At 39.5% G+C, this 17,381-nt stretch overlaps 1 protein-coding gene across 1 annotated transcript in view; it reads right to left on the bottom strand.

Annotated features, from left to right (window-relative positions):
- The window catches only part of ARHGAP19 (Rho GTPase activating protein 19), a 28,559-nt gene extending 23,224 nt beyond the window's left edge, over nucleotides 1-5,335 (bottom strand). Inside the window, exons 1-2 of the mRNA XM_081823075.1 lie at nucleotides 5,259-5,335; nucleotides 1,383-1,707 (exon numbers count right to left, since the gene is read on the bottom strand). Of these exons, the coding sequence (XP_081679201.1) occupies nucleotides 1,383-1,707; nucleotides 5,259-5,287 (354 nt within the window). The 5' untranslated portion in view covers nucleotides 5,288-5,335. The remainder of the gene's footprint in view (nucleotides 1-1,382; nucleotides 1,708-5,258) is intronic.
- Nucleotides 5,336-17,381: the final 12,046 nt, after the last annotated feature.

The following is a 17,381-nucleotide window of genomic DNA, read 5'->3' as shown; positions in this document are numbered from 1 at the left end:
GCCTGGGTGGCTCAGTTGGTTGAGCGACTGCCTTCGGCTCAGGTCATGATCCTGGGGTCCTGGGATCGAGTCCCACATCGGGCTCCCGGCTCGGCGGGAGGCCTGCTTCTCCCTCTCCCACTCCCCCTGCTTGTGTTCCTGCTCTCGCTGTCTCTGTCTCTGTCAAATAAATAAATAAAATCTTTAAAAAAAAAAAAAACCTTTAAAATAGATAAAGAAATAAACAGAATTTAGAACCACGATTGTCAAGGTATGACAGATTATCCACTAGTGTTGGTATAGGGCCTGATCTGTTATAATGTTTAAACTTTTTTCTACCATAAATGATTTCCTTATACTTAATAAAATCAAATAGTACCTCTTTAATATCTTATCAAAAGCAGTGCCACAATTTATTTTCTAGGAAGGCTTTTATTTTGGGTGACTCATAGGTATTTGCCTTATCAAAGCAGTCCATAGAAAGAAAACATTTGAGAACTGCAATAAAAAATGTTCAAACTTTCGGGCGCCTGGGTGGCTCAGTTGGTTAAGCAACTGCCTTCGGCTCAGGTCGTGATCCTGGAGTCACGGGATCGAGTCCCACATCGGGCTCCCTGCTCAGCACGGAGTCTGCTTCTCCCTCTGACCCTCCCCCCTCTCATGCTCTCTGTCTCTCATTCTCTCTCTCGCAAATAAATAAAATCTTAAAAAAAAAAAAAAATGTTCAAACTTTCTTTACTGTACTCTCCAGCAATGTCATAGGGCATGAAAATCAAGGTGCCCCTGGTAACTACCTAAACTAAATCATGTCATCTCTCTCAGGGACTGATATACTTGCTTTAGTTTAGCTACTTTTTAAAATTTTTATTGCTGGGGCACCTGGGTGGCTCAGTTGTTAAGCATCTGCCTTCAGCTCAGGTCACGGGGTCCTGGGCTTGAGTCCCACATCGGGCTCCCTACGGCGGGAAGCCTGCTTCTCCTTCTCCCACTCCCCCTGCTTGTGTTCCCTCTCTCACTGTGTCTCTCTCTGTCAAATAAATGAAATCTTAAAAAATAAAATAAAATTTGTATTGCTAACTTAAGATTTTACTACTTAAGGGGCGCCTGGGTGGCTCAGATGGTTGAGCATCTGCCTTTGGCTCGGGTCATGATCCCAGGGTCCTGGGATCGAGCCCCACATCGGGCTCCTGGCTCAGCGGGGAGCCTGCTTCTCCCTCTCCCTCTGCCTCTCTCCCTGCTCATGCTTTCTCTCTCTCTCTCTCTGTATCTCTGTGTCTCAAATGAATAAATGAAATCTTTAAAAAAAAAAAAAAAAAGATTTTACTACTTAAGAAAATGAGAAAAATGACCAAAAAAAAAAAAATACTTTACATAATAGCAACTCAGTGAATGTACAGATGTTAGGAGGTGAAGCCCAGGGAGGAGCTGAGACCTGCCCACCCTTCACAGACACATCCCCTACCCTTTCGCTTGAGTGACATTAGAGACCGGAAGAATCCCGACGCCGGGCCAGCCCCACCAGGCAATTTAAGGTCCACTTCCCCCATCAGCTGAGCCAACTCAGTTCCAGGTAAGTCAATGAGCCTTGTGATATTGCTGACCACCAACTCGGTGAACACCTCAGGTTTCTCATGTCGGAGTTTTTCCACAAAAAAGTCAGGATTGAAGATAATGGGCTGCCCTCGAAGGGAAGAGTCATTGCAGATAACAAAATTACAGATGGCATCACTGAAAAAAATAAAACAGAAGACACTTTAGGGGGATCATTTTTACATTTTTCTCACGCTAAGCCATACAATTATTTACTCTTTCTGTGGGTTAATCTACATATTGGTCTTTTGAAAAACCTAATCCTTAATCTGCTCACTGTACAAAAGAAGACAATTTGAGCTTGTTGCTATTTAGGTTATACACACCTAGATACTTAGGAATTTCATTTAATAAAAAGATACCAAATAACCTCTAAATATGACCTGACTCCCTGCTCAGCGGGAAGCCCGCTTCTCCCTCTCCCTCTGCCCCTCCCCGCCGCTTGTGCTCATTCGCGCTCTAATAAATAAAATCTTTAAAAATAAATAAATAAATAAATAAGACCCGAATTTGCCCCTTAATTTCAGGCATATGCCATAAGAAGATACAGATCCTTACAGCCTCGCAAGCCCAACAGTATATTAAATTTGGTAGTCACATAGAACACATTTCCTTATTAAAATAGCCAAACCCTGGGCGCCTGGGTGGCTCAGTTGGTTAAGCGACTGCCTTCGGCTCAGGTCATGATCCTGGAGTCCCGGGATCGAGTCCCGCATTGGGCTCCCTGCTCGGCGGGGAGTCTGCTTCGTCCTCTGACCCTATCCCCTCTCATGTGTTCTCTCTCTCTCATTCTCTCTCTCTCAAGTAAATAAATAAAATCTTAAAAAAATAAAATAAAATAGCCAAACCCTGAATTTTTACTGTTAAATACTTATAAGACGCCAGACCTGCCGCTGTTCTTCCTAACAGAGCAGTGGGTAATAGTGAATTAAGGCCTTCTTGGCACTACAGCCTGTACTGTACAGTATTTCCATGCAGTGTCCCAACTGCTCACAGTACAACATCTAGGCCAGTCTCAAATGCCACAGAAACCACATGACAGTAAGCATGAGCCTATTTAAGAGCTAAAACTACATCTAAATAGTGTAATAGACATTTTGGAGACATTTACTCTACCCATAGGGTTCTTTAGTGCCTGGGTCCCTACACAGGCGTTTTCTTTCTTTTCTTCTTTTTTTTTTTTTTTTTAAGATTTTATTTATTTGGGGCGCCTGGGTGGCTCAGTCATTGGGCCTCTGCCTTCAGCTCAGGTCGCGATCCCAGGGTCCTGGGACCGAGCCCCGCATCGGGCTCCCTGCTCCACGGAGAGCCTGCTTCTCCCTCTCCCACTCCCCCTGCTTGTGTTCCTGGTCTCGCTGTGTCTCTGTCAAATAAATAAATAAAATCTTTAAAAAAAAAAAAGTATTTATTTATTCAAAAGAGAAAGAGAGGGAGAAAGAGAAGCAGACCCCCAACCCCCAGAGCAGGGAGCCTACACAGGCGTTTTCTAATAATCAGCCCACTTTAATTGAAACAGCTGCCCTTGGATTCTGTTCCTCATAATCGAACCGCCTTCACCAGAATGGAAGGCATTTACAAGTATATAAAATAGATATTAATTCCACCTTACCCAGGTCCAGAAATAGGTTCTATTTTAACATCCTTCAACTCTGGATGACTCTACCCATCATCCAAGTCCAACCTTTGTTCAGACAGGTTCTTCTCTCTAGGGCACTTGGAAAAATTCTCTATCTTGCCCCTAATTTCACTTTTCTGTCACTGAATAATACTAAGCAGATACGTTCTGTTGGCCCCTGATCTTAACTGGTTTCCCACTCCTACATTACCTGGGCTATATTCCTGGCAAAGCTCCTTTGACTCTCAAGAAATATTTTCTTCCCTATTCACTGTTTTCCAATGCGTAACTACTATACTCTTTTGTACTTTTAACATGTTACATATAAGAACTATATTATTCCATCTCTGATAGCAGACACAACACTACTTGTTTGTATCCATTATCAATCATCTCTAATGGCTTGTTCTAATCCTTATTACATAAACAGTCATCTGTTATATAACCAATGAGTAGACAGAACACAAAACAGAAAGAACAAGTCATCACATCTGTCAGGCAAAGCTGAAATTCACCTGACACATATAAACATTCCCATGATAAAAAAAAAAAAAAACAGTTACAACTTAAAAGTCTTCCACAACATCCTAGGTACCAAAAAACTGTTCCAGGAAAAATGACACTCTAAATATTAAATATTAGTAATCTATAATCTACTTTGTCAACACTACATGGATAATTTCTAATAATGGTATAATGAAAACATGGCATGGGAAAACTTCAAAGTTCATCACTTCTTCCTTGAAAAATTACTACATAATTTTACTCAATTGTCCACATCTTCAATTGCTGGCTTACTAAATTCCTTCTTTTCTCTGAAATGATAATAAAAGAATTCACATAAAAATTTAAAATTATGAACATGTATTCTCAAGCCAAAAAGTCATTAAAGAAAGAGATCTAAAACTGCTTATCGACTTGACCTTTTTATACCAAGGAAAGGTTATTTTCCCTGTAAAGGTACAAATGATTATAAGGCAATTAAAATCAAAAGCAAGTGTATCCTAAACCATTGACAAACCTCTTTTTTGTGTGTGTCAGCTTATTTCAGTTAAGAAACATGAGTCAATATAAAACTACTGTTTATAATCACCGCCAATGAGAAATCACTACTCTGAGCCAGAAAAATCATGAAATGTGTTAGCACTTCAGAGTCTTATAATTTACTGAGTCTGAACTATCATTTTATGGACTTCACATCCCTTTTAATTCTGAAAAACAGATTTCAGATCAAATTAGTTCTAACATATAAATATGCATAAATAGCATCCATTACATTCCTGAAGTAGAAGAAACACAACAGACATATAACCTTCAGACCTTTATTTTATTAATATCCAGAGCAATATTCGGTTAAGATTCTAAAACTTCCATCACAGATGACCCTCCAGCACTAAACTGGATCAAATACAAAAGTGAGAAAGGAGCTAGAAGCACAAAGCCCTAGCTACATAGTTTCTCAATAGAGTCCTTCCTACCTGGCCATCACCCCCAAGTCTGCCCCCTCCTAAATAGGTAGAACAGGTAGAAAAATAAGTAAGTTCAAGGCTCCCTCTACCTATTCACAAAGAATACCAGAAAAAGTTCCCTTGGAAGTCCTAACCCACAGGTAATAACCAATCTCAGTTTCTTTTCTCTTTCTGCTTTTTCTCCCCTTTCTTCCCATAATCATCACTCTTGTTTTGCCCCATTTGAATGTCTTTAACCTAGTTTTTTACTTCTCTTTTTTCACTTTTTCTGAGTGGAGCATCTATCTGGTAAGACAGGATGTAAGAGAGAGAAATGATTAAAAAAGAAGTAAAATGGAAGATGGGAGACAGAAAAGATAGAGTGGGTTACATTTTTTAATTACCCCCATACCACACAGGCTGCTAATCCCTTTCCACAGAATACACAATACCACAATATAAAGCCGAGAATATCAAGGAACATGATTAAGAACTTTAAGAGATTTCTAGGACTAAAGAAAAGAATACTACATTTAAGCAAAAACAACTTCCTACTCTACAGTATCTTATTTTAAAACAAAGTCTAAGTTTGCTCAAGGTTCAAGAAAAAAAATTTAATTTCTTACATAAGTGCTGAAAGCTTCTGATGAGGCATTGGTAAACCGAAGAGACAGGGAAAAAAGCTTTCTCCTTGTTTGTTGTGACAAAGGAACCCTCCTTTCCCTGCCCTATCCCAGCCTACACAAATTCCAGACATGTGAGAGGACACAAGGACACATTATGGGGCCTGAAAGGCAGTACTCATCAGGACTCTAAGCATTCATTTGCAAGTAGGAACAAAACAGAAATAAACTGGACCAGTTCGTTGTATTTCCCAACATGTAGATGAAGCTCAACAGTAGTCTCCTATCACACTGAAAGTTGTATTAGACAAAACAATCATATAATGTAAGAGTATAAGGACAAGTACTTTTATAGTATGGAGGGAAGGATGATCCCTACCTCACATCATACATAAAAAATAGAAAAAAGATCAAAATATGAAAAGCCAAACTTTAAACAGTTTAGAAAAGAACAACGAATAATAACGGAGGCAGAGGAAATGTGTCTTAAACAAGGCATAAAAAGCATAATCCACAAAGAAAAGACTGATATATTTAACTACATTAAAATTTTAAATGTGTGTACAACAAATGACATTATGAACAAAGTTCTTTAAAAATGAAGTCAAAATGCCTCTGGAGAGAGGAACTGGATGAAAAAACGGGAGTGGGAGAAAAACTTTTCATTGTATGTTCTTTTGTATTTTCTGGATTTTTGATTCATGTGAACATACTACCCATTCACAATAAATACATAAATAGATTTAAAACCTTAAATTAGAAAGCCATAAACCGGGAAAAAAAAAAAACTTGTCATGCATATAAAAGGATTAGTATTCAGAACTTATCAATCTAAAATTTTATGTCTAAAATTTAGAAGAAAAATACACTCAAAGAAAATTAAACAAAAGATATGATCAAATAATTCATAAAGGAGGGGCCTAAGTGACTAACACAATAAGAAAAGAATCTCAACTTTAAGTTACAAGGGTAGGGGTGCCTGGGCAGCTCAGTAGGTTAAGCCTCTGACTCTTGATTTCGGTTCAAGTCATGATCTCAGGGTGTGAGACTGAGCCCTACGACGGGCCGCATGCTGGGCATGGAAGCCTGCTTAAAATTCTCTCTCTCCCTCTCCCTTTGCCCACCCCCAACTCACGCAAGCACGCACACTCTCTTTCTCTCTCTCTAAAAAAGAAAAAAAAAGTTACAAGGGTAAGCAAATTGAAGAATGGTATCTTTCCCCATCCATCATTTTGGCAAAAACTACCAGATTCAGGCAATATCTTTTTATTCCTAGTTTGCTAGGGGTTATTTATTTATTATCATGAGTCAGTGCTTAATTTTACCTATTTTTGTGCATCTATTGATATGATTTTTCTCCTTTATTTTGTTAATGTGGTGAATGACACTGATTAATGTTAAACCAACCTTGTATTTCTAGTTATATTATCATTTTTATATATTGCTAAATTTGGTTTGCTAATAGTCTGGGTTTCTCCATATACATTCGCAAGTTGAGACTGTTGTGGAACTGCTTTCTGAAAGTAGAGAGTTCCTATGAAATCTTTCATAAGCCAAATGGCATTAAATAAAGAAGCAATTACCATTAACTTATATGGAAAATTTTTTTAGCATCCCCAGACCCCAAAATTAGCCCCTCTTAGCCTTTTTTGATCCCTTAGGACCTATTTTCCTGGTGGGTGCACAGAGTAAATCAAGATAAAGCACAGATGCCCACAGACACAGTTCCAACTTAGGACAGCTTGCTGCTGAGATGCTGAGTATAGTTCTCGGGGAAGGAGCTTGGGGGGGCCACTCTTGTTGATCAGGGTCTGAACTGCCTCTATAATGGCTCACTGGAAAACAAATGCTAAATGCTATTTTCACTTTTTGTCTGTTTTGTAAAAGTGGAAATCCTCTTTGGGCTTCTTTCATTAGTGAAAACAGGCACTAATGTAGGTCCCTCCTAAAAGCAAAGAGGCCTAACAAACGTTCAAAAAAGCAGGGGACACCTGTAGTAGCCCAACACCCCCTTCCACAGTTTCACTTTCTGTGGTCCACAAGCAGATAATCCCCCTCTTGACCTACCATCAGAAGATCAACAGTAGCCTAACAACTACCAAAAATGCCTACATCATTCACCTCACTTCATTTGATGACATAGGCACTGTATCATCTCACATGATCACAAGAAGGGTGAGTATAGCACAAAAGGTATTTTGAGAGAAAGACCACATTCACCTAACTTTCATTATATTATTATTGTTCTAGTTTATAATTATTTATTGCTCCCTTTTATCTAGTTAGTAGATAAGAGATTTCTATTATACCTAGTTATTAGATAAGAGACTTCTATTAATCTCTTAATGTGCCTAATTTATAAATTAAACTTTATCATAGCTGTGGATGTATAGGAAAAAAGTATATATGGGGTTCAGTACTATCCACAGGTTCAGACATCCATAGTGGGCAGTCTTGGAACATAAAACCCCACGGATAGAGGGGGACTACTGTACTGTCTTCATTAGGTTTTATATCAAGGTTGTGCTGGCCTTATAAAATTATTTGGGGAGAAGGTCTTATTTTTCTACTTTCTGAAAAAGTTTACGTGAGATTGGTGTTATTTCCTCTTTAAATGCTTGCTCAAGGGACGCCTGGGTGGCTCAGTCGGTTAAGCATCTGCCTTCGGCTCAGGTCATGATCCCAGGGTCTTGGGATCGAGTCCCACATCAGGGTCCTTGCTCGGCGGGGAGCCTGCTTCTCCCTCTGCCTGCCACTCCCCCTGCTTGTACTCTCACTCTCTCTCTCTCTAGCAAATAAATAAAATCTTTAAAAAAATAAAAAATAAAAAAATAAATGCTTGCTCAAATTGGCTGATGAAGCCATCTAAACCTAGAGTTTTCTTTGTGAGGTTTTTAAGTATATATTCAATTTATGTTACAGGACTATCCAAATTTTCTATTTCTTCTTATATTAATTTTGGTAAGTTGGACATTTCTAGGAATTTAACTATTTCGTATAAATTTTCAAACTTTATTGGCATAAACTTGTTTATAATATTCTCTTAGGAACTTTTTTAAGATTTTATTTATTCATGAGAGAGAGAGCGCATGCACGTAAGAAAGATCATAAGCAGGTGGAGGAGCAGAGGGAGAGGGAGAAGCAGGCTCCCTGCTGAGCAGGAAACTTGACACAGGGCTTGATCCTAGGACCCTGGGATCATGACCTGAGCGAAGACAGACACTTAACAGACTGAGCCACCCAGGCACCTCTCACTATGGAACTTTGTAGTTCTTAAGAGGAACCATTAAAGGGCGCCTGGGTGGCTCAGATGGTTAAGCGTCTGCCTTCGGCTCAGGTCATGGTCCCGGAGTCCTGGGATCGAGTCCCGCATCGGGCTCCCCGCTCTGCGGGAAGTCTGCTTCTCCCTCTGCCTCTCTCTCTCTCATGAATAAATAAATAAAATCTTAAAAAAAAAAAAAAAAGAGGAACCATTAAAAAGTTCCTAAGAGGGGTGTCTGGGTGGCTCAGTCGGTTAAGCGTCTGCCTTCAGCTCAGGTCATGACCCTAGTATGTCTTCAGCTCTGGATCCTGGGATGGAGCCTCGAGTCAGGCTCCCTGCTCAGCGGGGAGCCTGCTTCTCCCTCTCCCTCTGCCTGCCACTCCCCCTGCTTGTGCTCTCTCTGTCAAATAAATAAATAAATAATCTTTAAAAAGAAAAAAGTTATGTCCTCCTCTTTGTTCCTGATGTTGATAATTTATGTTTTCTCTTTTTTAATTTATGAATCTTATTAGAAGTTTATCAACTTTATTAGCTTTGTCAAAGTTCCCGCTTTTGATTTTGCTGAATCCCTCTATTACATGTTTGCTGTTTATTTCATGAATGTCTGCTCTTATCTTTATTACTTCCTTTCTTTACTGGATTCAGGATAAAGGTGGTGCTGCAAATCAGTGGGGAATGGATGACCTTTTCACTAAGTGGTGCTGGAACATTTGGATATCTACAGAGGGGAAAAGTGAAAATTGATATCTATCTCACACTATACACAAAGATCATCAATTCCAGGTAAACAGCATATCTAAAGGTGAATAGCAGAATGATAAATCTACTAGAAGGTAATAGAGAAAAATACACTCTTGAACTGAGGCTGGGGAGATTTTTTAAATAACTTTAAAATAACACATTAAAAATATTAACCACAAAAAAAGATTAACACATTTGAGTTCATTAAAATAAGAACTTGTGCTTATCAAAAGACATCATTAAGAAAGCCACAGAGTAGGAAAATATATCTGTAATATATAGCAAAAAAAAAAAAAAAAGGGGTCACCTGAATATACAAAGAATTCCTACTAATCAATAAGAAAAAACAAACAACCCAATAGAAAAACAGGCACGAGGGGTGCCTGGGTGGCTCAGTCGTTAAGCGCCTGCCTTCGGCTCAGGTCATGATCCCAGAGTCCTGGGATCGAGCCCTGCATCGGGCTCCCTGCTCCACGGGGAGCCTGCTTCTCCCTCTCCCACTCCCCCTGCTTCTGTTCCCTCTCTCGCTGTGTCTCTCTCTGTCAAATATATAAATAAAATATTTAAAAGAAAAGAAAAACAGGCATGAAATTTCAATAAAATCTCATAAGAAAAGAGTAGCCAAGGGGCACCTGGGTGACTCAGTAGGTTAAGCATCCAACTCTTGGTTTAGGCTCAGGCCATGATCTCAGGGTCAGCATGGAGTCAGCTTAAGAATTCTCTCTCCCTCTGCCCCTCCACCGGCTAGGAAGTGTGCACCACACTCTCTCACTCTATCCCTCTCAAATAAATAAATAAATAAACAAAATCTTTAAAAAGAAAAAGTAGCCAAATACCCAATATATTCATGAAGGAAAAAAAACTGTTTAACATCATTAGATATCAAGGAAATCCAAGTTTTAAAACAATGACATATTATTATCCAACAGAATGGCTAAAATTAAAGAGAATGACAATACCAAGGTTTAGAGAAACTAAGTGTAACGCTTTTATACCGATAGCAGGGCTATAAATTGGTACAACCATTTTGGAAAACTGGTCTTATCTACTAAAGTTGAACAAAAGTGTGTCCTATGACCCCATCAATTCTAAAACATGCCTAACATGTGTAGCCACAGGTGCACCAAAAATCACAAACAAGAATGTTCACTGGGGCACCTAGGTGGCTCACTGGGGCACCTAGGTGGCTCAGTTGGTTAAGCATCTGCCTTCAGCTCAGGTCATGATCTCAGGGTCCTGGGATCAAGCCCCGCATCCGGCTCCATGCTCAGTGGAGAAGTCTGCTTCTCCCTCTCCCTCTGCCCCTCCCCCTGCTCACGCTCACATGCTCTTTCTCTCTCATTCTCAAATAAATAAAATCTTAAAAAAAAAAAATGTTCACTGAAACATTAATTTCTAAACAGCCAAAACACCCAGCAGAATGATTTTTTAAATTGTGGCATATATAATGGTATATTTTACAGCAATGAAAATGGACAAACTCCAGACATATGCACCATCATGGATGAATCACATATAATGATGAGCAAAAGAAGTCTCACACACACCCACCCACCCACACACTACTTACTAAGTATGCAATGACATTTACAACAAATTTTAAGAATAGACAAAAGCATATTGTTTAGCAATACTTGCTTAAGTGGTAAAACTGTAAAAAGAAGCAAAGATATATTTACCATAAAATTCAGGATAATGGCTACCTTTGGGGGACAGTGATTAAGAGTAGGCAAGAGGGTATGAGGGGAATTTTCATGGTGCTAGCCATATTTTTGTGATAAATCACTGAGCTATGGAAAAAGGGAGATTCATTTGAAGTAAATATGGCAAATGTTAAGGTTTGTTGAAGCTGGGCAATAGGAAAATATTGATTATATTATTCTACATACTTGTATGTAGAATCACATCTTTCAAGACAAATTAAAAAAAAAGTAGCTTTGACGTAAATCTTGCTACTACTTGATGTAAATATCATAAAAAATCAAAGTTAATAGTAATGGTCAATTTCCTCATCATAAAAGTTTTTGCATAGATAACCAGAACCAGGAGAATTAGTAGTTAGGTATATAGGCATACAGAGATAGCAAGGACTCTAGTATTTAAATGCATGTATTAGGCAACCATCCCAAAGAAGGGTAAGAGGCAAAGCTTATCAAAAAGGGTAATTTGGGGGCACCTGGCTGGCTCAGTCAGTAGACCATGCGACTCTTGATCTTAGGATCGTGAGTACAAGCCCCACATTGGGTGTAGAGCTTACACTGGGAAAAAAAAAAAAAAAAGGAAAAGAAAAGAAAACAATTTTCATTACCTACTTATCATCTGCTATGATTACTCTTACCACTAGATGGAACTCTACACGTAAGGCGATCTGCTTAGTGAAAGGACTAGAAACAGAATCCACAGCTGAAAAAAATCAATTACAGAATAATGAAATGCAAGTGCTTTTCAGGCATGTTGAACCCATGAATCTGCAAAATTCAAGGCAGTGGGGGGAAAAAAAAAAACTTATCCTGCAGATGTATCTTTTGGCTGACTGCTACCAAAACTGCATACCCACAAAACGAAATGTTTCCTCCCTAGTGAATTGCTTAACTTGATTTGTTCTCCAAGAACCACAACCTTGGCAACATCTATCAAAATACGAGCTATATTTAAAGCTGTCTAAATCTGACTTACCACCCTAAGAGAAGTATGTACTCTCTTACTACTTTTTCAAACCTCTGGCTCTGAAACATGGCTTTCATTGTGTCGCTTCTGGGAGAGCTGTTAGATAAGAATACATAGAAATATTAAACAAGAAGTTATTATTCTTCCCTTTTTCTATATATCAAATTTAAACTGGTATCATGAAAGCTGTATATATAGAGAAAGGATAAAACAGGTCCCATGTGCCCAAGCTGCCAGGATTTTTAAATAACAGAAACAGTTCAAAGTTAGTAAGTAGTACCACAAGATTTCAGGAAATTATATCCAATTTCTTAGACAAAAATTTTGAAACATTTACATTCTAAGGGCTGCCCTTAGAGTAACTGTCCAAGGTTTTGTAATTAGGACCTCTTATCTCTAATTTAGACTCCAAAAGTCTGCAAAAGCATATCTGACCCCTATATTTGATCTCAAACTAATTTCAAAGTACTAGAGCAACTTAATCTGAATTAAATTAAACTAGTTAGAAATTAAAGAATTCCTGATTGCTTATCTTCTTAACCTTAACATTTTTTGGAAACCTGACCTAAGATTTCGCCCTATGGAATGACAATGCAATGTTCTCAGTCAAGAAAGCAAATTATACTTCCTCCAAGTATCAATAACACAAATTTATTGACATCTATTTACTTGTCAATTTTTATCCTTTTGGGTTTCACAAGAATTGGTATTAATTCTGTTGCCATCACCTCTCTCAATTTTTCTCCCTCAGGCGGAATAAGAAGAAAGTTTATTTGTATTAGAAAAATAACATCAAAATTCCCTATTTATTTGGAGAAAGTTCTATAAAATGCTTTGTTGACAATACAGTATCTCTTACCATTACCTAAAAGTTGTTAACCACTCAGAAAAGTATAGTCCAAACTTCAGGAGACTCTTTTCCAACAGACTTTAAGTAACATGAGCCTCAGGCAACCGATACACAAAGTACTTCTATGTGTGATCACATCAGGTCCCAAAAGACTACTTCTAAATCCATTTGTTCCAAAGTCCAGAGTGATCCTATCCAAGAGAGACAGCAAGTGCTTTTGCTCTGGCATGTGACATTTGTATCTCACACAAGTTCTTAAAAAAGAGCTTCTATTACCTTAGTCAATATTCTATGAACCTAATCATAAATCTCTTCATCAACAAGCATAAGAAGGTGAAATCATAGTTACTCATGTGTCATTTAAAATCAAACTAACCATGATCTACTGAATGCTTTGTAATTTTAAGAAATTCTAAGGTATAGGGACAAGATACTAAACTAAGTTGCTGGCCTCCGGAAGCTTAAAATTCACTAAGGTTTTATTCTTTTTTTTTTCCCCCACTACCTCTGTTTTCAAAAATACAAGTAGCCAACTGCAGGTACAATTAGCACATGAGTACCTAGGAGGCCCAATGAGATGACTTTGAAAATTAGGATGCAAACAATTTTTGTTTTATTGCATTTGCATATGTACACACACACACACACACACACACACACACGTTAGCCTCTGGAGCATCATTATTTTAAAGAGATCTTAGGGGGTGCCTGGGTGGCTCAGTCGTTAAACATCTGCCTTGGGCGCAGGTCATAATCCCAAGGTCCTGGGATCGAGCCCCACATCAGGCTCCCTGCTCAGTGGGAAGCCTGCTTCTCCCTCTCCCACTCCCCCTGCTTGTGTTCCCTCTCTCGCTGTGTGTCTCGCTCTGTCAAATAAATAAATAAGATCTTTTAAAATAAATAAATAAATAAATAATAAAGAGCTCTTAGGGCAATTGCTAAAAATCCTTTGAAATTTTAAGTGTTTAGTCTTAAGCAACCTCCACTTTGGGAAAACACAATATACTTTCCCATTCATTCTGAATGATACCAACTCTTGAGATGATGTAGTGTTGAAAAGATGGCATTCTAATATATGAGTTTTTTTTTTTAAAGATTTTATTTATTTGAAAGAGAGAGCGTGAGAGGGAGAGAGAGAGAGGGAGGGAGCATAAGCGGGGGGGGGGGTGGCCAGAGGGAGAAGCAGACTCCCTGCTGAGCAGGGAGCCCGACATGGGACTTGATCCAAGGACCCTGGGATCATGACCTGAGCCGAAGGCAGACGCTTAACCGACTGAGCCACCCAGGTGTCCCAATAAGGGGCCTTTTTAATTTTTTTTGGTTGGTTTTTTTAAGAAACATAAAATGTGTTCTCCACCTATTATCGGCAAGCCCTTTTCAAAACATAACCCTAAATAAAGGGGGGTGTACAGGGGTTACTAAGATAGTGCAGTGCACATCTGTTATTTTTGCATCCCCAACATCTATCTTCCCTTTCCTCTGATAACATCACCCCAATTTTCCTTTGGGCAATAACCTCTCCCCATCTTTCAGTATATGTGGTTTGGTGGGTTATCCCTACTCCCTGGGCAGCAAGTGTGAGCACCTGACCCAGGCTTAACTAATCAAAACATTCTACCCTCCTCATTGACTGAGGCAAAGGCCCATAAAATCAAAAAAGGAGAAAAAGACTCAACTCCAAGACTCTTGCTGGATGCTAAGATGGCTAAACCTGTGGAATGCCAGATTGAAGCTGCTGGTGGTCGATTACTGCCATCTTTGGTGAAGAACTTACCTCTTCAGAAAGCAAATACACAGGAAATCAGATCTAAGAAAGTAAGAGGCAGATGCCTAGTGACATTGAGATTTGAGAATTTCAATACAGATTAAGCCATGCTTGATCTACCCCCTGGACTTTTCAGTTTCTTGAGCCAATCAATAGCATCTCTTTGCTTAAGCTAGTTTAAGTTGCTGTCACATATAACTGAAAGAATCCTAACAAATATAAATGTTAAAAATGTCAGCTGCTAGTATAAATCCAAGCCCCTCTGTGGTCATTTTGGTTTTTCTCTCTCCCTACCTCCTTCTTGGGAAATCTCTGTTCTCTGAGATCACTTCTTGCTGGGCTCATTATCACCCCTGCCTCCAAAGCCTACCCCTGTGGCTGTGGCTGGCAGCCTCTACTAAAAAGTCACCCTCTCTTCTCCATACTGTCCTTTTTTAATTTTTGTCTTATCTCCTGTGCTTCTCCCTTCTGTACCATTTTTCCAATGCTTCTCAGTTTTTCATAAGCCAGTCTTGGTTTTCCTGACAGATGTGAACTTCTGTTCAGCCAAATGCACCAATCACAGCACACGGCATGCAGCCTTTGGTTCTTCGGCTCAACTCGTTTAAGCAATTTTCATTGTTCTACATTATTCAAAAGTTCTTTTTAAAAAACAGCAAAACTCAGGGCGCCTGTGGATCAGTCGTTAAGCGTCTGCGTTCAGCTCAGGTCATGATCCCAGGGTCCTGGGATGGAGCCCCACATCGGGCTCCCTGCTCAGCGGGAAGCCTGCTTCTCCCTCTCCCACTCCCCCTGCTTGTGTTCCCTCTCTCGCTGTCTGTCAAAAAATAAAATAAAATCTTAAAAATAAATAAATAAATAATAGCAAAACCCTCCGTGCGCCTGGGTGGCCAAGTCCGTGCACCTGGGTGGCTAAGTCCATTAAGCATCTGCCTTCGGCTCAGGTTGTGATCTCAGGGTCCCGGGATCAAGCGGCTGGAGCCCAGCTTTGGGCTTCCTGCTCAGCGGGGAGTCGGCTTCTCCCTCTCCCTCTGCCCCTCCCCCTGCTCATGCTCCCGTACGCTGGCACTCTCTCTCAAATAAATAAATAAAATCTTTTAAAAAAAGGCAAAACTTTCAACTGAATGCTGTGTTACACCAAATAACTGACACTGATGTTAAATTTAAATTCAGGATAAAGGGTGTTCCAAAGATTCAGGTACAATAACTAGTCCTAGAACAAGACCAAAAAAATTACTGTACATTAGACCCTGGCAGTAACTCTTTTGAAATTATGTATATTTCAAGATCATTACAAACACCAATTTCTGAAACCTCATATAACTACCTATCAGAAGCTCCAGGTAAAAAGATAGGGAAATGTGAAAGTAGCTTGCTCAAAGACACACACTGCTTTGAGAGAAAAGTATCAATAAACAACACACCCTCTGGGATCTTTGCAAGTCTGAAACTGCCAAGAATAATAAGGTAATACTAATACTTTAAATACCAGCATGCCTCAAAAAATAAAATACAGATAAACAATAGTTATTAGGTTAAACATAATTTAAGACTCTTGCTCCAGGTTCTTTAATCCAGGAAACAGTCATTCTACTTGCAAAGCATACAGACCTTTACAAACTTACATGCAAATAACTGTGTCATTGCAAATTTAACCACCAATCACTTTCTTGTCCTGACTTCTTTCTGTCCCTCCTCATCCATTCAGATCCTACACACTATCTCATACTTGTCTATAAAGGTCTTAGGAAGTGCTGCCGCAAGGGAAGCACAGAACCGGAGGGAGATGATTCTCCACATGTGCCAGCTATGGATTTAATACCTCTCACCCATCCTTGCCTACTCTGCAAAAATGGAGCTGGAGCCTTTAAGTATATTTCCTTCTCCAGCTGGCACAATGTTGAGCGTTATTAATAAAGAGCACTGGAGAGACACTGCAGGAGGAAGCAGCTTTCCCTTCCTGGTTCGAGGGCGCTCCTCTGGGCAAGCTCCTGCAGTATGCACAGCTCCACCAGCACCAGCTCCCGCAGCAAGGGCAGCTTCTCCAGTGACAGCCTCCTGCAGTCTCCAGCACTCAGCAGCATCCCTAAACCAGTAGCTTCCCTCCAACACACCTCCCTATGAACAGCTTTCCCCAGTACCCTCAGGTGTGGATTTCTAGTAGGTTCTATAAGGTGAATTTCCAACAAATTCTACCACAGCAACTTTTCTGCCATCCAATGTGAGCCATAGCCATGCCTTAAACAAGGTCTGGATCTCTTCCTTGTACATTCTACCTCAGCCCTAAGGATTATAGCCGATTCTTTTTTTTAACTTTTTTTTTTAAGATTTTATTTATTTATTTGTCGGAGAGAGAGAGAGAGCACAAGCAGGGGGAGTGGCAGGCAGAGCAGGTAGAGGGAGAAGCAGGCTCCCTGGTGAGCAGGAAGCCTGATGTGGGACTCAATCCCAGAACCCCCGGATCATGACCTGAGCTGAAGGCAGTCGCTTAACCGACTGAGCCACCCAGGTGTCCCTCTTTCTTTTTTTTAATCAAGGTATAATTAGCAAATAAAATTGCAAGATATTTAAAGTGTACAGCATGATGAGTTTGATATAGATATATAGATATATATAAGCTGATTCTGATTATCTACTGTTTGTATAATCTTTAGAGATCTCTCTTACATCTTACTAGCCAATCTCTGTTACTCCAATCCCATTATAGTTAATAATTATTTTTTTAATAATTCTTTGTATTAAACATTCTTTGTTCAAATTACTATACAGTTTCTGTGTCCTAGTTGAACCCTGACTGATACATCAAGTAAAACTAGCAAACCAACAGCACAAAACAGATGG

Source organism: Leptonychotes weddellii, chromosome 6 (assembly GCF_054177405.1).
Source record: "Leptonychotes weddellii isolate Sample4059 chromosome 6, ASM5417740v2, whole genome shotgun sequence".
Lineage (NCBI taxonomy): Eukaryota > Metazoa > Chordata > Mammalia > Carnivora > Phocidae > Leptonychotes > Leptonychotes weddellii.
The sequence above is the reverse complement of the archived record's forward strand: the minus strand, read 5'-3'. Positions and strand labels throughout refer to the sequence as shown.